The sequence below is a fragment of the Anolis sagrei genome, chromosome 4, assembly GCF_037176765.1.
Source record: "Anolis sagrei isolate rAnoSag1 chromosome 4, rAnoSag1.mat, whole genome shotgun sequence".
NCBI classification, from domain to species: domain Eukaryota; kingdom Metazoa; phylum Chordata; class Lepidosauria; order Squamata; family Dactyloidae; genus Anolis; species Anolis sagrei.
In genome coordinates this window covers 20,395,958-20,410,759 of record NC_090024.1, presented here as the reverse complement: position 1 = coordinate 20,410,759, position 14,802 = coordinate 20,395,958, and the positions used below count along the sequence as shown (strand labels likewise).

Below are 14,802 nucleotides of genomic sequence, written 5' to 3'. Positions count from 1 at the left end.
AGACATACATGTGTACATCATGTTATTTATAAACAGGGAAAAATATGTTAATGCTGCAGGAAAATGCATGGCTTGGTTCACAGAAATCAAAGCTCCTGTTTGCTGCCATAGGGATTGTTGAGTGCAACTTTATTGTAGATTTAATGCAATTTGACATCAATCCGTCCTATGGAATCCTGGAATGTGTAGTTTGGTGTTTTTTTTATCGTGTCAGGAGCAACTTGAGAAACTGCAAGTCGCTTCTGGTACGAGAGAATTGGCCGTCTGTAAGGACGTTGCCCAGGGGACACCCGGATTGATTTTTTGATGTTCTATCATCCTTGTGGGAGGCTTCTCTCATGTCCCTGCACGAGGAGCTGGAGCTGATAGAGGGAGCTCATCCACCTCTCCTCGGATCCAAACCTGCGACTTGTCGGTCTTCAGTCCTGCCAGCACAGGGGTTTAACCCACTGCGCCACCAGGGGCTCTTGTAGTTTGGTGAGGCACCAGCACTCTTTAGCAGAGAAGGCTATAGACTTTGTTTGATTGGTTGCATGCTGCAAGTTGCTTCTGGTGTGAGAGAATCAGCTGTCTACAAAGACCTTGTAAAATTGCAGCTTTCATGATTCCATAGCATTGAGTCATAGCAATTAAGGTGGTGCCAAAATGCATTATTTCTACAATGTAGGTGTGCCCATTCAACATAAGTGCAGAAATCAGCATAGTTCAGTCTATGGATATGGCAACATTTGAAACACATTAATCTTTGCTGGCTTGTTCCTGGCTTTTTTCTGCTAACTTTGGAGAGGCAGGCTTCAAGATGATAATTTTACGTCTCTTTGAAATATTTCAGAAGCAAATGTGGGCTGCTTAACTATTTGTGGGTATTTTACACTGTGAGCTATTACGCTCCAGGGACCTGGCCGATAGAATCAATGCATTTAAAACATCGTGTACTTATTTGAGCTATATAGTGGATGGAAAGAACGTATTCTCTCTTGGCCAAACCGCCAGCCAGTTTGAATTAGAGAGCTCTGAGTTTATAGCTGACATAACACACAATTCCTGAGGCTGCAGGAAATAGAGACCTGGTTAGGGGAAAACAGTCATTAGTGCTTAAATGTTTCAGCCTCCACATGTTCTAATATTAGTGCGGACAAAAAGAAAAAGTTAAAAATGGCTCAAAGAAGGATTTTGTACATTGCGGAGGCTAATCTTGCTTTTGTATTTGCTTCAGTTCCTCTGTCATTTTTTTTTAAATCAATTTTGCTTTTTTGGTGGCTACTATTGTTTCATGGCAATGTTTTGAAATGGTTTTGGGAGTGGTTTGAAGGGATTTTGAGGTGGTAAGAGCGGTCTATAGGATCATGGACAAAATTCTGGAGGAACAAAGAGATTGCATTGGTAATGCTCCTGCTATAGGTAAGTAAATCAATGTTGCAGGGACTTTTGTTGGGCTAAATACTGTTTGAATGGGATTAAAAAAAACTATTATCCTCTCTTATTAGTTGCTATCTGAAGTGAATCAATCTGGAATTGTACTTCAGTCTCCGGAGCACAGCTCACAGATTGCTTATTTTGCAAGTATGTGCATGCTCATGTGTGCATGTATTAAAGTGACATTTTCTCACCCCAAAGCTTTTTTCTGTGGCCTGGATTAGTTGTTACTAAACCATAGTGTAAATATTGTGCTTTTAAACTGAATTTTGGGTTGCATGCTTCTTTGATCATCTGACAACAGACTTGCATATTTTCTTGCCCTTTTATCATGGTTTAGGATGAACACAGGGGTCTGAAAAGTCCAACCATTGACCATAAACAGCCCACCTCCTGGAGTCCTTTTCTGAACTAAAGACCCTTCAATGCCTCTCCACTCTATGTTTTTTCTTATACCTAAATATGTTGATTCTGCTTGCAGCAGTTTCTAGCAGGAAACATTTTGTGTTAGAGTGGTCTCTTTCAAATGCCTCCAAATCAAAAAAATCCAAAACCATAATTTGACCGTAAGTCACATCTGGTTTGACATTTTATTGTATGTTTTGGGATTTTTGACCAATTTTTGGCCAAACCGCTGCCCAAATGTTGTAGCCTAACTCTAGAGTAGTGGTTCCCAACCTTTTATTTGACCAGGGGTCACTTTGACCAGGGACCACTCTCCACATTAGTACCAAAAGGGTTACGAATTAGTTTTTGGTCAACTTTAGATTCAATTTGGTTATTTGAGGTGCTGAATCAGAAAATTGCTCTGAATAGACCACATCAGCTCTAGTTTCTGATACAGAATGCATGCCATACAGTAGTCGTCATCTGCTTGCCCCCAGAAAATAATATTTAATAAGCCTTGAATCTGTGACAAGGGTCTATTTACTATTATTGTCACCTTTTCATAAACCCAGAACACATGGCAAAGGGAGGAAAGGATGAAATAGAGGATATTTTCCCCCTTCTCCAGGCAAGAAGGTTTCGCAAGACCACTCCCTTTTGATGAAATGGTGCAGCAACAATGAGGCCACAGACCATATTTTTGTTATTGCGGACCACTGGTGGTCCATGGACAACAGGTTGGGAACTACTGCAGAGCATAATGAAAACACTTTTGTACATTCATGTTTCTCTGTGGGTTTTTTTTTGAGAGCCCCATCTACAATGCTCAAGTGGGCTAAGTTACCTCTTATACTCACCCGTACGACATAATTGAACCGCCTGGAGTCCAGAATGGCATTTGAGAAATCCAGTCTATTAAAAGCTTCTCCCAAAGTGCAGTAGCCATGGCGCTAAAGCAAGAGAAAGAGACAAAATATGTGGTTCATATGCATGTAGGATTTTGAAGAAAGTCAAGAGAGCAGACGGACCAAAGCTAGTGCTACAGGAGAACGTTGACTCTAATGCATTTAAAAGGAATAAGATCCCTTTTTAGAGCACTACGAGTTTATCCCCCCACTAAAACACCTGGACTTTATAGTGGACTCTACCCCTTTCTCTGCCATTCTCCCTTCCTCTGACCTTCCGATTATTCACAATGGTATCTTTCATGAATTTTCACAATAGGAAATATGTTTGGAATACAACTTGGGAAGCATTTTGGTATTAATTTCATTAATCAACATGATATGGTATGGCACCATACCTTTTACCTCAAGAATAGCATAGCAAACAAGTTTCAGTGCCCATTAAAAATGCCTTCATATTTCTTGTTGTTGTGTCTCTCTTTCCAACTTATAGAGAACTTAAGGCAATCCTATCAGCAGGTTTTCTGGATTGAGGAATGTGTGGTGCATCCAAGGTCACTACACTGGCTTTGTACAGATCAGTGGTTCCCAACCTTTTTTTTTTGTCCAGGGACCACTTGACCAGGGACCACTCTCCAACATTAGTACCAGAAAGCTTATGGATTTTGGTCAACTTCAGATTCTTTTTGGTTATTTGAGGTGCTGATTCTGAAAATTGTATTGGACAGACTACATCAGCTCTAGTTTCTGATACAGAACATATGCCATCCAGTAGTCACCATCTGCTTGTCCACAAAAAAACATATTGAACAATCTAGAGCTGATGTGGTAATAGTAATCTTTTGTGGGTAGTCAGCCTCTCCACTACAGACATCCCATTGTCTTGGAAGTATAATAGGATTTTGTGAGACCAGTTGCTCTCATTGATATGTGGTTTTGAAGCAACTGTGTAGTAACAGTGAGGCTGTGGACCATATTTTTGTTCTTGCGGACCACTGTTAGGCCACAGACCACAGGTTGGGAAGCACTGGTATAGATGCTTAAAAAATCAAGGAAAATAGGCTTGAGTTCCATCTTCCTTGCTAAGTAAGCAAGAAGATTATGAAATAGGAAAGTACAGTATGTTGGGTCTTACCAGAATTTCCAAAATGGTATGATCCTCCAACAGAAACACCTTATAATTATATCAGCTATGACTAGCAATAAACAAGTATGTAGAATTCAAGATAACGGAGATTTACTAATAAAACCAGCACCCATATGTGTGTGTGTGTGTGTGTAAGCATTACTCATTGTGTTAGAATGACTTTGCTCAGCTATAAGATATTTCTGGCTATGTATAAACAGAGGCTATTTCAGGCAAAATTACACTGTTTAAAATAACAAAGGATACTCACTTCTTTTGTGCTTCCCTTGTGCACATAAATCCATTTTTCTTGATGAAAGTCTGTTCAAACAGAAAACAAATTTTGTTCATTTAAAGTCATATAAATGTTAAGCTCATCCTAATTTGTCTCATTTTGTTTATTTTCTCTGTGTTGCTCCACGTCTCATGAAACAGCAGCCGAACAGATTATGTTGGCTTCCAAATTCTTCACATTTAGAGGAGCAACCATGGTATCAGAAACTATTTATGCTTCAATGGAGAATAGGATTTGTGTTACTATTTCCATATCTTACTAACTGATAAGTTGCAAAGTAAACAGAAAAATTAACAGTGGTGAGAAACTTGTGGACTGGGGGGGGGGGGGGGAGAGGGAGTATTCATTTTACAAATTGGGGTTCAATATCAGATATGAAGCATAGCTTCCACAACACTATTGAACCTCATGCTCATACGTTTATCCTTTTACAAGCCACCAAGGAAATTGGAAGCTTTTACATCCATTTCTAACTAAGTGTTAGGTCAGCATTATATCCAAACACAATTAACTGTGGTTAATTTTTGGCCCCTTCCACACAGCTGTATAAAATCCACATTGAACTGGATTATATGGCAGTGTGGACTCAGATAATCTGGTTCAAAACCAATTTTGTGGGTTATCTGCCTTGATATTCTGGGTTATATGGCTGTGTGGAAGGGCCCTTAACTAAGGTTTAGAGAAACAAACTATGATTAATCAAGTTGGGTTTACACTTTAGTTAAGATATAGGGTGTGACTGTAATGCCAAACTAATGTTAGATCAACCCAGATACAAAACCTTCCAATCTCCACCCTATAATCACACCAGAGATAATAGAAGCGGAAAATGTGCAAGTTTAGCATTAATGCACACCATTTTGCATCCATTTCAACTCAATTATGTTAATTACTGTGCATACTTGTTCAAAATGGGATGAGGGAGAAAGATACATACTTTCTTGAACCTGGCCATCTTCCTTCTAAGCACTGCCTCTTATGGGAGTGGTATGGGACTATTCAATGGTTATGAAAGCTACTTTGTATGCGTTCAGATGAACTCTTAATTATTAATTCTTGTCATGTCCATTATTATTCATGAAAATACACCCCAAATTTAAGCTGTAGCACAATATGAACACAAACCATGGTACGTTAGCTGCACGTACATCCTGTTGAAATCTGTATGAAGGATTCATCATAACTAAAGTCTTACTGTTGTCAGGAGGAATCAAACTGTAGAATTAATGCAGTTTGATACTACTTTAACTGCCAAGGTTCAGTTGTAGAGAATCATGGAAACCGTAGTTTTGCAAGTTCGCTGCCAAAAGGTGCTGGTTCCTCACTAGATTACAACTCACAAGATTCCATAGTATTGAGCAATGACAGTTAAACTGCATTAATTCAACAATGCAGATCACAGAACCACAGAGTTGGAAAAGACCTTGTGGGTCATCCAGTCCAAACCCCTGCCAAGAAGCAGGACAATCTTAGAGGTGTTCAAAGCACCCCCAACAGATGGTCATCCAGACTCTGTTTAAAAGCATCCATAGAAGGAGCCTCCACCATACTTCGGGGTAGACAGTTCCACTGCTGAACAGCTCTCACAGTCAGAAAGTTCATCCTAACATTCAGGTGGAATCTCCTTTCCTGTAGTTTGAAGCCACTGCTCCATGCCCTAGTCTCTGGGGCAGCAGAAAGCAAGCTTGCTCCCTCCTCCCTATGACTTCCTCTCACATATTTATACATGGCTATCATGTCTCTTCTCAGCCTTCTCTTCTTCAGGCTAAACATGCCCAGCTCTTTCAGCCGCTCCTCATAGGGCTTGTTCTCCAGACCCTTGATCATTTTAGTTGCCCTCCTCTGGACATATTCCAGCTTGTCAATATCTCTCTTCAATTGTGGTGCCCAGAACTGGACAAAGTATTCCAGGTGTGGTCTAACCAAGACAGAATAGAGGGGTAGCATGACTTCCCTGGATCTAGACACTATACTCCTACTTATGCAGGCCAAATTCTCATTGGCTTTTTAGGCTGCAGCATCATATTGTTGGCTCGTGTTTAACTTGTTGTCCATGCAGCCAAGGAAACCCAGAACATCAAACGATGGCTGATACCAAATGAGAGACTCCCCCCTGGGCACACAGAAGACTGGAAGGCGCTGAACAGACTGCGCTCTGGCACCACAAGATGCAGAGCCAACCTCGAGAAATGGGGCCACAAAGTGGAATCCACAACATGCAAGTGTGGAGAAGAGCAAACCACTGACCACCTGCTGTAATGCACCCTGAGCCATGCCACATGCACAATGGAGGACCTCCTTGCACCAACACCTGAGGCACTCCAAGTGGCCAGATACTGGCCAAATGACATTTAATCAACTACCAAACTCGCAAATTTTGTATTCTGTCTGTTTGTTTGTTTGTTTTGTTCTGTTAGAAATGTAATACAATTGACTGGTAGCCCTGACACAACAAATAAAATAAATAACTTCCTTTGGGGGATATATGAAGGCCATAGACTGTTCCCTTGAAAGGATTTATTTTAGTACTTATTTTTTGGATAGAAGCAATCCTGAACATATATTTAAAAACCAGACAGAAGGGATTAAAAACCGACTTAATTTCTAAAGCTGCAGGCATGGAGAGTGGGAGCAGGGGATAAATAAATTTTTGTTTGAATGTTAAAAAATGGAACTGGAAAGATTGTTCTTCCTCTGGCAAAGACAAGTGACAAAAATGTGAACACTTAGAAGCACTAAGATATTGAGCAAACATCATTGTCCTATGCAAAAGTCTTCCATTTGCAATGGATCCAAGTTTTCCAGCTAAGGTCAGAAGGGGGCTGCAAAGTCTCTCCAGGGACTTTTGGAATGACTGCAGAGGTCATTTCATTGTGTGAGAAGGGTGAGCTCCCTCCACCAAACATAATTGTTTATTGTTCTGCTTTTTAAATACTGTATCGCTTGGTCAAAGTCTTACACTGAATCTTTGTTTTGTTGTTCAGCTGGTCCTTCTTTCTCTTCTTTGCAGCAATGTCACAGTTGAGGCTGTTGAAAAGGTTCTCCTTATTGTAGTCTTCTTTTCTGCAGTAACTGAAGATAACACAAGGAAGAAAGGTTTTAGTTTAGTCTGAAATCTGGATAATCTCTCGCCCCACACTTTGCATTCAGAGGAAATTTGAACACAAACATCAACAGCTGAATTTACACATGGAATAACATTTTAAGGGCTGAATATTGACTTTGTGGCTAGTTTCCGAGTTTAAGCTGCTTGTGTTATAAAGCTCCTAAACAGGATGGAGAGGACTTTGTTTTCCTTATGAAAGGACTTTCTGTTTTCCCATTGATCCATTCAAAAAATCAACCAAGGGCCACAACTGATGGTAGGTGAAACCAAAGCCAACAAAATCAGGTAAGCAGTGTTTACATCATGCTCTCCATCCCTCTCAGTGCCAATCTCGTCCATCTGTGCCAGTCCAAATGAGATTAGACCAAAGGTTAAGTGACATTGTTCTGAAAGCCTACATACAGCCTACAGATTCTGCCTTTGAACTCTAAAGGTGAAGCTCTGAAAACCTATCATCCAATAAGTCCCTCCTACACTTTGAGATCTTCAGGTAGGGCTCAGGTCCCATCATCTATTCAGGTAAGATCACTATAATCAGGTCAATGTTAGGGCATGGTCTACTGTAGAACAGGTGATCAATAAGATTTCATTTATTTTCCATCCTTCCTTTTTGCTGTCCACCCAATCTTGATGCAGATGTTCCAGGTAGACCAAATATTTTTCTAGAACAACACCATTTATTCTCCCATCTCCATTCATCTCTTATGCAAAGTGGTTCTTCTAGAAACATATAGCCATTCCTCCACATTTGCTGAGGCTAGGAGTACACGATTCCCATGAAAATGAGGAATGTCTAGGGCTCCTTCCATACTGCCCTTTATCCCAGGATCCGATCCCTGAGTATATGTGATTTAAAATGGATTATATGTGTCCCCATTGCCAGATAACTCGAAATAAACAGACAATATGGGGTCAGATACTGGCATATAGGGGTAGTGTGGAAGGGTTCTGGGTCTTCCAGATGGAAACTGACCACAGAATTGCTCTGGAGGATCTAGACAAGCTTAAAGAGGTATTCCCCCTAGGAACCTCTAGGTCAGTGGTTCTCAACCTGTGGGTCCCCAGGCGTTTTGGCCTACAATTCCCAGAAATCCCAACCAATTAGCCAGCTGTTAGGATCTCTGGGAGTTGAAGGCCAAAACATCTGGTGGCCTACAGGTTGCAAACCACTGCTCTAGGTTCTCAAGCACCTAGAGATTTCTAGAGAGATCATTTCAATCATATATGCGAATAATCAAATCCACAAAAGTAAAACATGAAAATATGGGAGGTGGACTGTAAGTAATTGTTGCCATCTCAAGGGAAATTGGACTGATGCCCCCACCCATATTTGAAGAAAAGTTGGATTTCCTGCTCACAGAATCGAATGGTGTATGGGCCCTTCATAATAGTAGTGCAGAAGGCATTTTATGTACATTCCCACACCTGAAGCCATTCTTGGAATGATATAATCCTCCAGATGTTGTTCAACTGCAACTCCAGCAGTCCAAACCAGCATAGCCCAGGGTCAGGAATGCTGGATGCTGTAGTCCAACAGCATCTGGAGAACTGTTCAATCCCTACCTTTGCATTAAAGCAATTGGCTAGATTTTTAAAATGCTAGTTACAAATGGGTAGAACAATTATCACTTCCTTTATCTGTCAACACTTTGCAAATCAAGGTAATGCTCCCATTCTGGCGAGGATGGTGACTGATGCAACGGATAATAGCAGTTTTCTAGGATGCCCCGATGAAAATCAGACTCACAGGTAAAGCCCATTATTGTAATCACACTAGTAATTACGTGGCAAATGCACAATGGTTCTCATGACTTCTGTGTAACATCTTTGCCCTTCCTTTAACCTCCTCTGGCTCATCCGATGTCATGGCTTCCTGTCTGTCTCATGCCTACCTAGGTGAAAACTTCAGACACCTCTAGATCAGAATACACTCAGGTTTTGTGCCTCTGCAAGCTGTTATTCACACTTTGCTGGAGGGTCTATGTATATTATAATATGAAGTTGGCAGTGGAGCTCAAGCAGCTTAATTTACAACAGCTGAAGGTAAGAGGGAGCAAGGTGTGAACACTGTGTAAACGCAAGGAGTATGAAGTTCCAGCTGGGTATTGGAGAGCCATATGATTCAAAGAGTCCTTAGGAATGGAATTTCAATACAGAGAGAACATTTTTACATAGCCTCCCTGAAATTCTCATTTTCTAAGTTCGGAAAGTCCTCCCCCTTCCTGGGAACAATTCAAACATACAATCTGCAATTATAGACTGAAATGATACAATCAGAATCCCAATAGACGCTGACTATTTAATGTGGAGGCTAGACAACAACTCCCACAAAACTGTGCAAAAGAAAGCCCTTAACGTGCATCAATGCTCTGTGGTTTGTGTATTCACCGTCCATTTCTCGAACTGGTTCCAGGATTCCCTATGTAATCATCCACACAGCAAAACCACTTTCTTCAATATTGGTTTGAAACTGACTTAAGTTGTAAGTGTAGACTCAAGTAGAAAAAGTGTCATTTTCAGTGCCATGGCTCAATGCTATGAAATCCTGGAAGTTATAATTTAGCAAAGTCTTTACCCTATTCAGCCAAAGAATGCTGGTACCTCACTAAACTACAAATCATTTGATTCCAAGACATGGCAGTGAAATAATAATAATAATAATAATAATAATAATAATTATTATTATTATTATTATTATTATTATTTATACCCCGCCACCATCTCCCTGGTGGGGACTCAGAGCGGCTTACATGGGGCCAAGCCTGGACAACGTATACAGCAATAAAATCAAAACATAAACAACAAACAACAACATCATCAGAATACATTAATAATAATAGGAAAAAAGAAAAAAGTCATAAAACATTCTAATAAACACTATCACAATAACGTGATTTCAGACTTAATTTCTGAAAGTGTTGTCAAACTTAATTTCATTGATGTCATTAGTGTTGGAGCATGCAAGGCATCAGTTAATATGTTTGTGTCTACTGTAAAATAAGATGCATGAAGCTGACTGGCTGTGCAATACCCAGGGAGATGGCTGAACCTGGGACTTTTGGATACTGTTACATTTTTGTTCAGGCTTGAGCTCTGCAGCTGCAGAGAGAGGAGAAGAGAGAAACAGAGAGACAGATTTTGGAGTGTACTCTTGCTTTATGAGTTGCTGAAGGAGTTTATCCACATGGACAAAGAAAAACCATTTTAAATCTCTCATAAAAGGACATTATGTGTGTTGATGCAACTGATCACACTGTACATATATTGTTCTGATTTAAGAAGAGGAATCTACTTGTTTTTTACTTTTCACCTGGGTGGCATATTTTCTTTCTCTGGCAAGGCAGTGTGTGGGCAGATCAAATGTGAACTACGCATGGTTTATTTTACATTACACCACAATTAGTACTACAGTGTTGATGCACCCTTTGTCACACCATGATCTGCACAGCATGTGCAGAATGGAACTCAACCATATTTCATCTTTCTACAAAAGCCGTTCGATCGCATTCCATCTCTCCTACACTGCAGTTTATGAACTTTTAAAAGACATTATTCACAAATCCAACATCATCATCACTCAGAAAATATAAACAACTGAGCTAGCTTAAGGCAGCTTGACTGTCTTCCAAGCGGTCCAGATCTGTAGTATGTTATGCTGTTAAATGCTATTCTATTACTATGTTCTAATAGTTATCATGGGATTTGTAGCTTGATGAGGCACCAGCACTCTTTGACAGAGAAAACTAAAGGCCTTCTATAACAGTGTTTCTCAACTCGGGGGTTGCGATGGGGTGTCGGAGGGGTCACCAAAGACCACCAGGATAGACAGTATTTTCTGCTGGTCATGGGTGTTCTGTGTGGGAAGTTTGCCCCAATTCTATCGTTGGTGGGGTTCAGAATGCTCTCTGATTGTAGGTGAACTATAAATCCCAGCAACTACAACTCCCAAATGTCAAGGTCTATTTTCCCCAAACTCTAACAGTGTTCACATTTGGGCATATTGAGTATTTGTGCCAAGTTTAGTCCAGATCTATCATTGTTTGAGTCCACAGTGCTTTCTGGAGATAGGTGAACTACAACTCCCAAACTCAAGGCCAATGCTCATCTAACCTTTTCCTTATTTTTTCCTGGTCATGGGCATTCTATGTGCCAAGTTTGGGTCAATTCCATCTCTGGTGGAGTTCAGAATGCTCTTTAATTGTAGTTGAACTATAAATCCCAGCAACGACAACTCCCAAGATCCAGAGAATGAAAATACATCCTGCCTATCAGTTATTTACATGACTATTCGTAACAGTAGCAAAATTCCAGTTATGAAGTAGCAACGAAAATAATTTTAGGGTTGGGGTCACCACAACATAAGGAATTGTATTAAGGGGTCACGGCATAGGAAGGTTGAGAACCACTGTTCTATAACAAGAGCTCCCATGATTCTATAGAAGGCATGGGAAAACTTCAGCCCTCCAGGTGTTTTGGACTTCAACTCCCACAATTCCTAACACCCTCAGGCCCCTTTCTTTTCTCCCTCAGTCATTAAGCTGCTAAAGGGCCCGAGGCTGCTAGGAATTGTGGGAGTTGAAGTCCAAAACACCTGGAGGGCTGAAGTTTGCCCATGCCTGTTCTATAGCATCAAAGCATGGCAGTTAAAGTGGTGTCAAATTGCATTAATTTGACAGTGTAGATGCACCCTCTTGCAGGAGAATAGCACTGCAAGGAAATGGCATCTACATTTTCCTAGCTACACATTCCAGTTGTTACATAGTTGTTGTTACATAGTTTTAGTATTCCAAACATCGTGCTGGGATCATAAATCATTTTAAAAGCTTGTTTAAAAAGATATGTACGCATAACAAAACCTTCTCCTGGAGAAAGATATCAGATTCCCTCTTGCATTGGTAATAAGATCCTTCAGATAGCTGACTGTTTTTCTGAAACTCCTGCTCAGGTTATGGTTTTATATTAAGTGTCGCTCTTTTGAGTATCACAAATTAAAAAGAGAGAGAGAGAGAGCCTTGCCTCTCTATTCTGCAAAACACAGAGACATGTCATACAGCCGCCAATACAATGCTCATAAACATGCCAGTAATATATAAGAAATGTTTAACATTCAAGACAATCCAAACAATCCAAACTGGGAACTCTTGGGGCATTTGATGCTGGACAAGGATGATGGCGAATTGTGAGAAAAACGAAGAATTTCTTGCAGAAATTCCAGCATTTTGGGACAGTGTTATAAACAAGAGATTGCTTACGTTTGGAGAAAGCTGGGAGAAACAGAACTTTCAGGCGAAGCACCAAGTTTATGTGTTAATGCAGCCATAAATATGTAAAAATAACATTACGGTCACATAATCTACTCAAATCCCATTGAAGTCCAAGCAGAGAGTGCATACAGTACATTCTGTAACTGGATGTTGTGAATTCAAAAATGGGTAATACAAATTTGCCACTCTGAAAATCTGAATTTATTAAGGTTCTAGTCCTTAAGACTCGGGGGGGGGGGCAGAATGTATGCAATCTATATAGATACAAATATAATGTTCATTTGTGGGATTAACATAACTAAAAAACCACTGAATGAATTGACACCAAATTTGGACCCAATACACCTATCAGACCATCACTCATAAAAACACTAAAAAACACAGCATAAGAGACTTAAAAAGCCAAAAAACAAAAAAAACATTAGAACGCATGTGCAAAACCACATCTATATACGCAAACACATATATACACAAATATATACACACATATATACAGACACAAAACACATATACACAGACTGGGCCACAGCAACACATGGCAGGGGATGACTAATGCATAATAAAATCTCTGAACACAAGCCAGGTTGGGGTACAGTGAAAACACTGAATTATTAGCTATCAGGAAAAATAGATATTTGGTTTTGTGTAGGTTTTTAATTTGCCTGCTTGACCAGTGGAAGCTGAATAAATTATGTAAATTCAGCAATGATATGTAAATCTGCTTAGTCTATACAGCTTGCAGGGTTCCACTTTCCTTTTGGAATATATTTGACTCCAATTATAACTCAATGTTCTACTGGAAGCAGAACTGTACAAGTGGGCTAATGAATCCTGATCCTTTGGACACATTTAAATATACAATGGGCCCTTCAAATGTGTGGGTTTAACTTTTGCATATTAATTATTGTCTGATTCGATTAATATGTTCTATCTAGCAATCTCTAGGTTCTCCAACATGACTCTTTGGGAAACCCTTAGTGCAGACATGGGCAAACTTCAGCCCTCCAGGTGTTTTGGACTACAACTCTCACAATTGGAATTGTGGGAGTTGTAGTCCAAAACACCTGGAGGGCTGAAGTTTGCCCATGCCTGCTTTAGTGGAAACCGGCCATAGAAATGGGCTGGAGGATATACCAACTATAGAAGAGTGGAGATGTGGGAACTAATAGAAACAGACAAGTTAACAACGTTGTTGAAGGATAAATCACTAGGCACAAATGTTACTGAAGCTGTGTCGCTCAATATAATGTAATTTGGGTTTCCCAATTCTGAAAGGCATTATGTTCAGGTAGTACACCCAAAATGCAGGAATCCTCTGAAATATCCATGTTTATTGGGTTGTTGTAGATGCAGGCAAAACGTCAGAAGAGAATGCCTCTAGACCAGTGTTTCTCAACCTGGGGGTTGGGACCCCTGTGGGGGTCGCGAGGGGATGTCAGAGGGGTCACCAAAGACCATCAGAAAACATAGTATTTTCTGTTGGTCATGGGGGTTCTGTGTGGAAAGTTTGGTCCAATTCTATCGTTGGTGGCGTTCAGAATGCTATTTCATTGTGGGTGAACTATAAATCCCAACAACTACAACTCCCAAATGGCAAGGTCTATTTTCTCCAAACTCTACCAATGTTCTCATTTGGGCATATTGAGTATTTGTGCCAAGTTTGATCCAGATCCATCATTGCTTGAGTCCAGTGTTCTCTGGATGTAGGTGAACTACAACTCCAAAAACTCAAGGTCAATATCCACCAGACCTTCCCAGTATTTTCTCTTGGTCATGGGAATTCTGTGTGCCAAGTTTGATTCAATTCCATCATTGGTGGAGTTAAGAAGGCTCTTTGATTTTAAGTGAACTATAAATCCCAGCAACTCCAGCATTACCAAATGACAAAATCAATCACCCCCAACCCCACCAGTATTCAAATTTGGGCGTATCGGGTATTTGTGCCAAATTTGGTCCAGTGACTAAAAATACATCCTGCATATCAGATATTTACATTACAATTCATAATAGTAACAAAATTACAGTTATGAAGTGACAATGAAAATAACGTTATGATTGAGGGTAACTACAACATGAGGACCTATACTAAGGGGTCGCGGCATTAGGAAGGTTGAGAACCACTGCTCTAGACCATGGCCATATAGCCCGAAAAAACCTACAACAACCCAGTGATTCCAGCCATGAAAGCCTTCGACAATACAGTACATTATCCATGTTTAGTTTGCAAGACATTAACTTGACAATGGAGTAAGGAAGCACTGTTGAGAGGGAGCTATGGTGACAGGGAGTGAATCTACCTGTAT

General features: G+C 40.2%; 1 protein-coding gene across 1 annotated transcript in view; it reads right to left on the bottom strand.

Moving 5' to 3' along the window:
* FBXO32 (F-box protein 32) overlaps window positions 1-14,802 on the bottom strand; it is a 51,330-nt gene that overhangs the window by 17,428 nt on the left and 19,100 nt on the right. The window contains exons 2-4 of the mRNA XM_060775845.2: window positions 7,089-7,201; window positions 4,106-4,155; window positions 2,661-2,753 (exon numbers count right to left, since the gene is read on the bottom strand). Coding sequence (XP_060631828.1) covers window positions 2,661-2,753; window positions 4,106-4,155; window positions 7,089-7,201 — 256 coding nt within the window. The remainder of the gene's footprint in view (window positions 1-2,660; window positions 2,754-4,105; window positions 4,156-7,088; window positions 7,202-14,802) is intronic.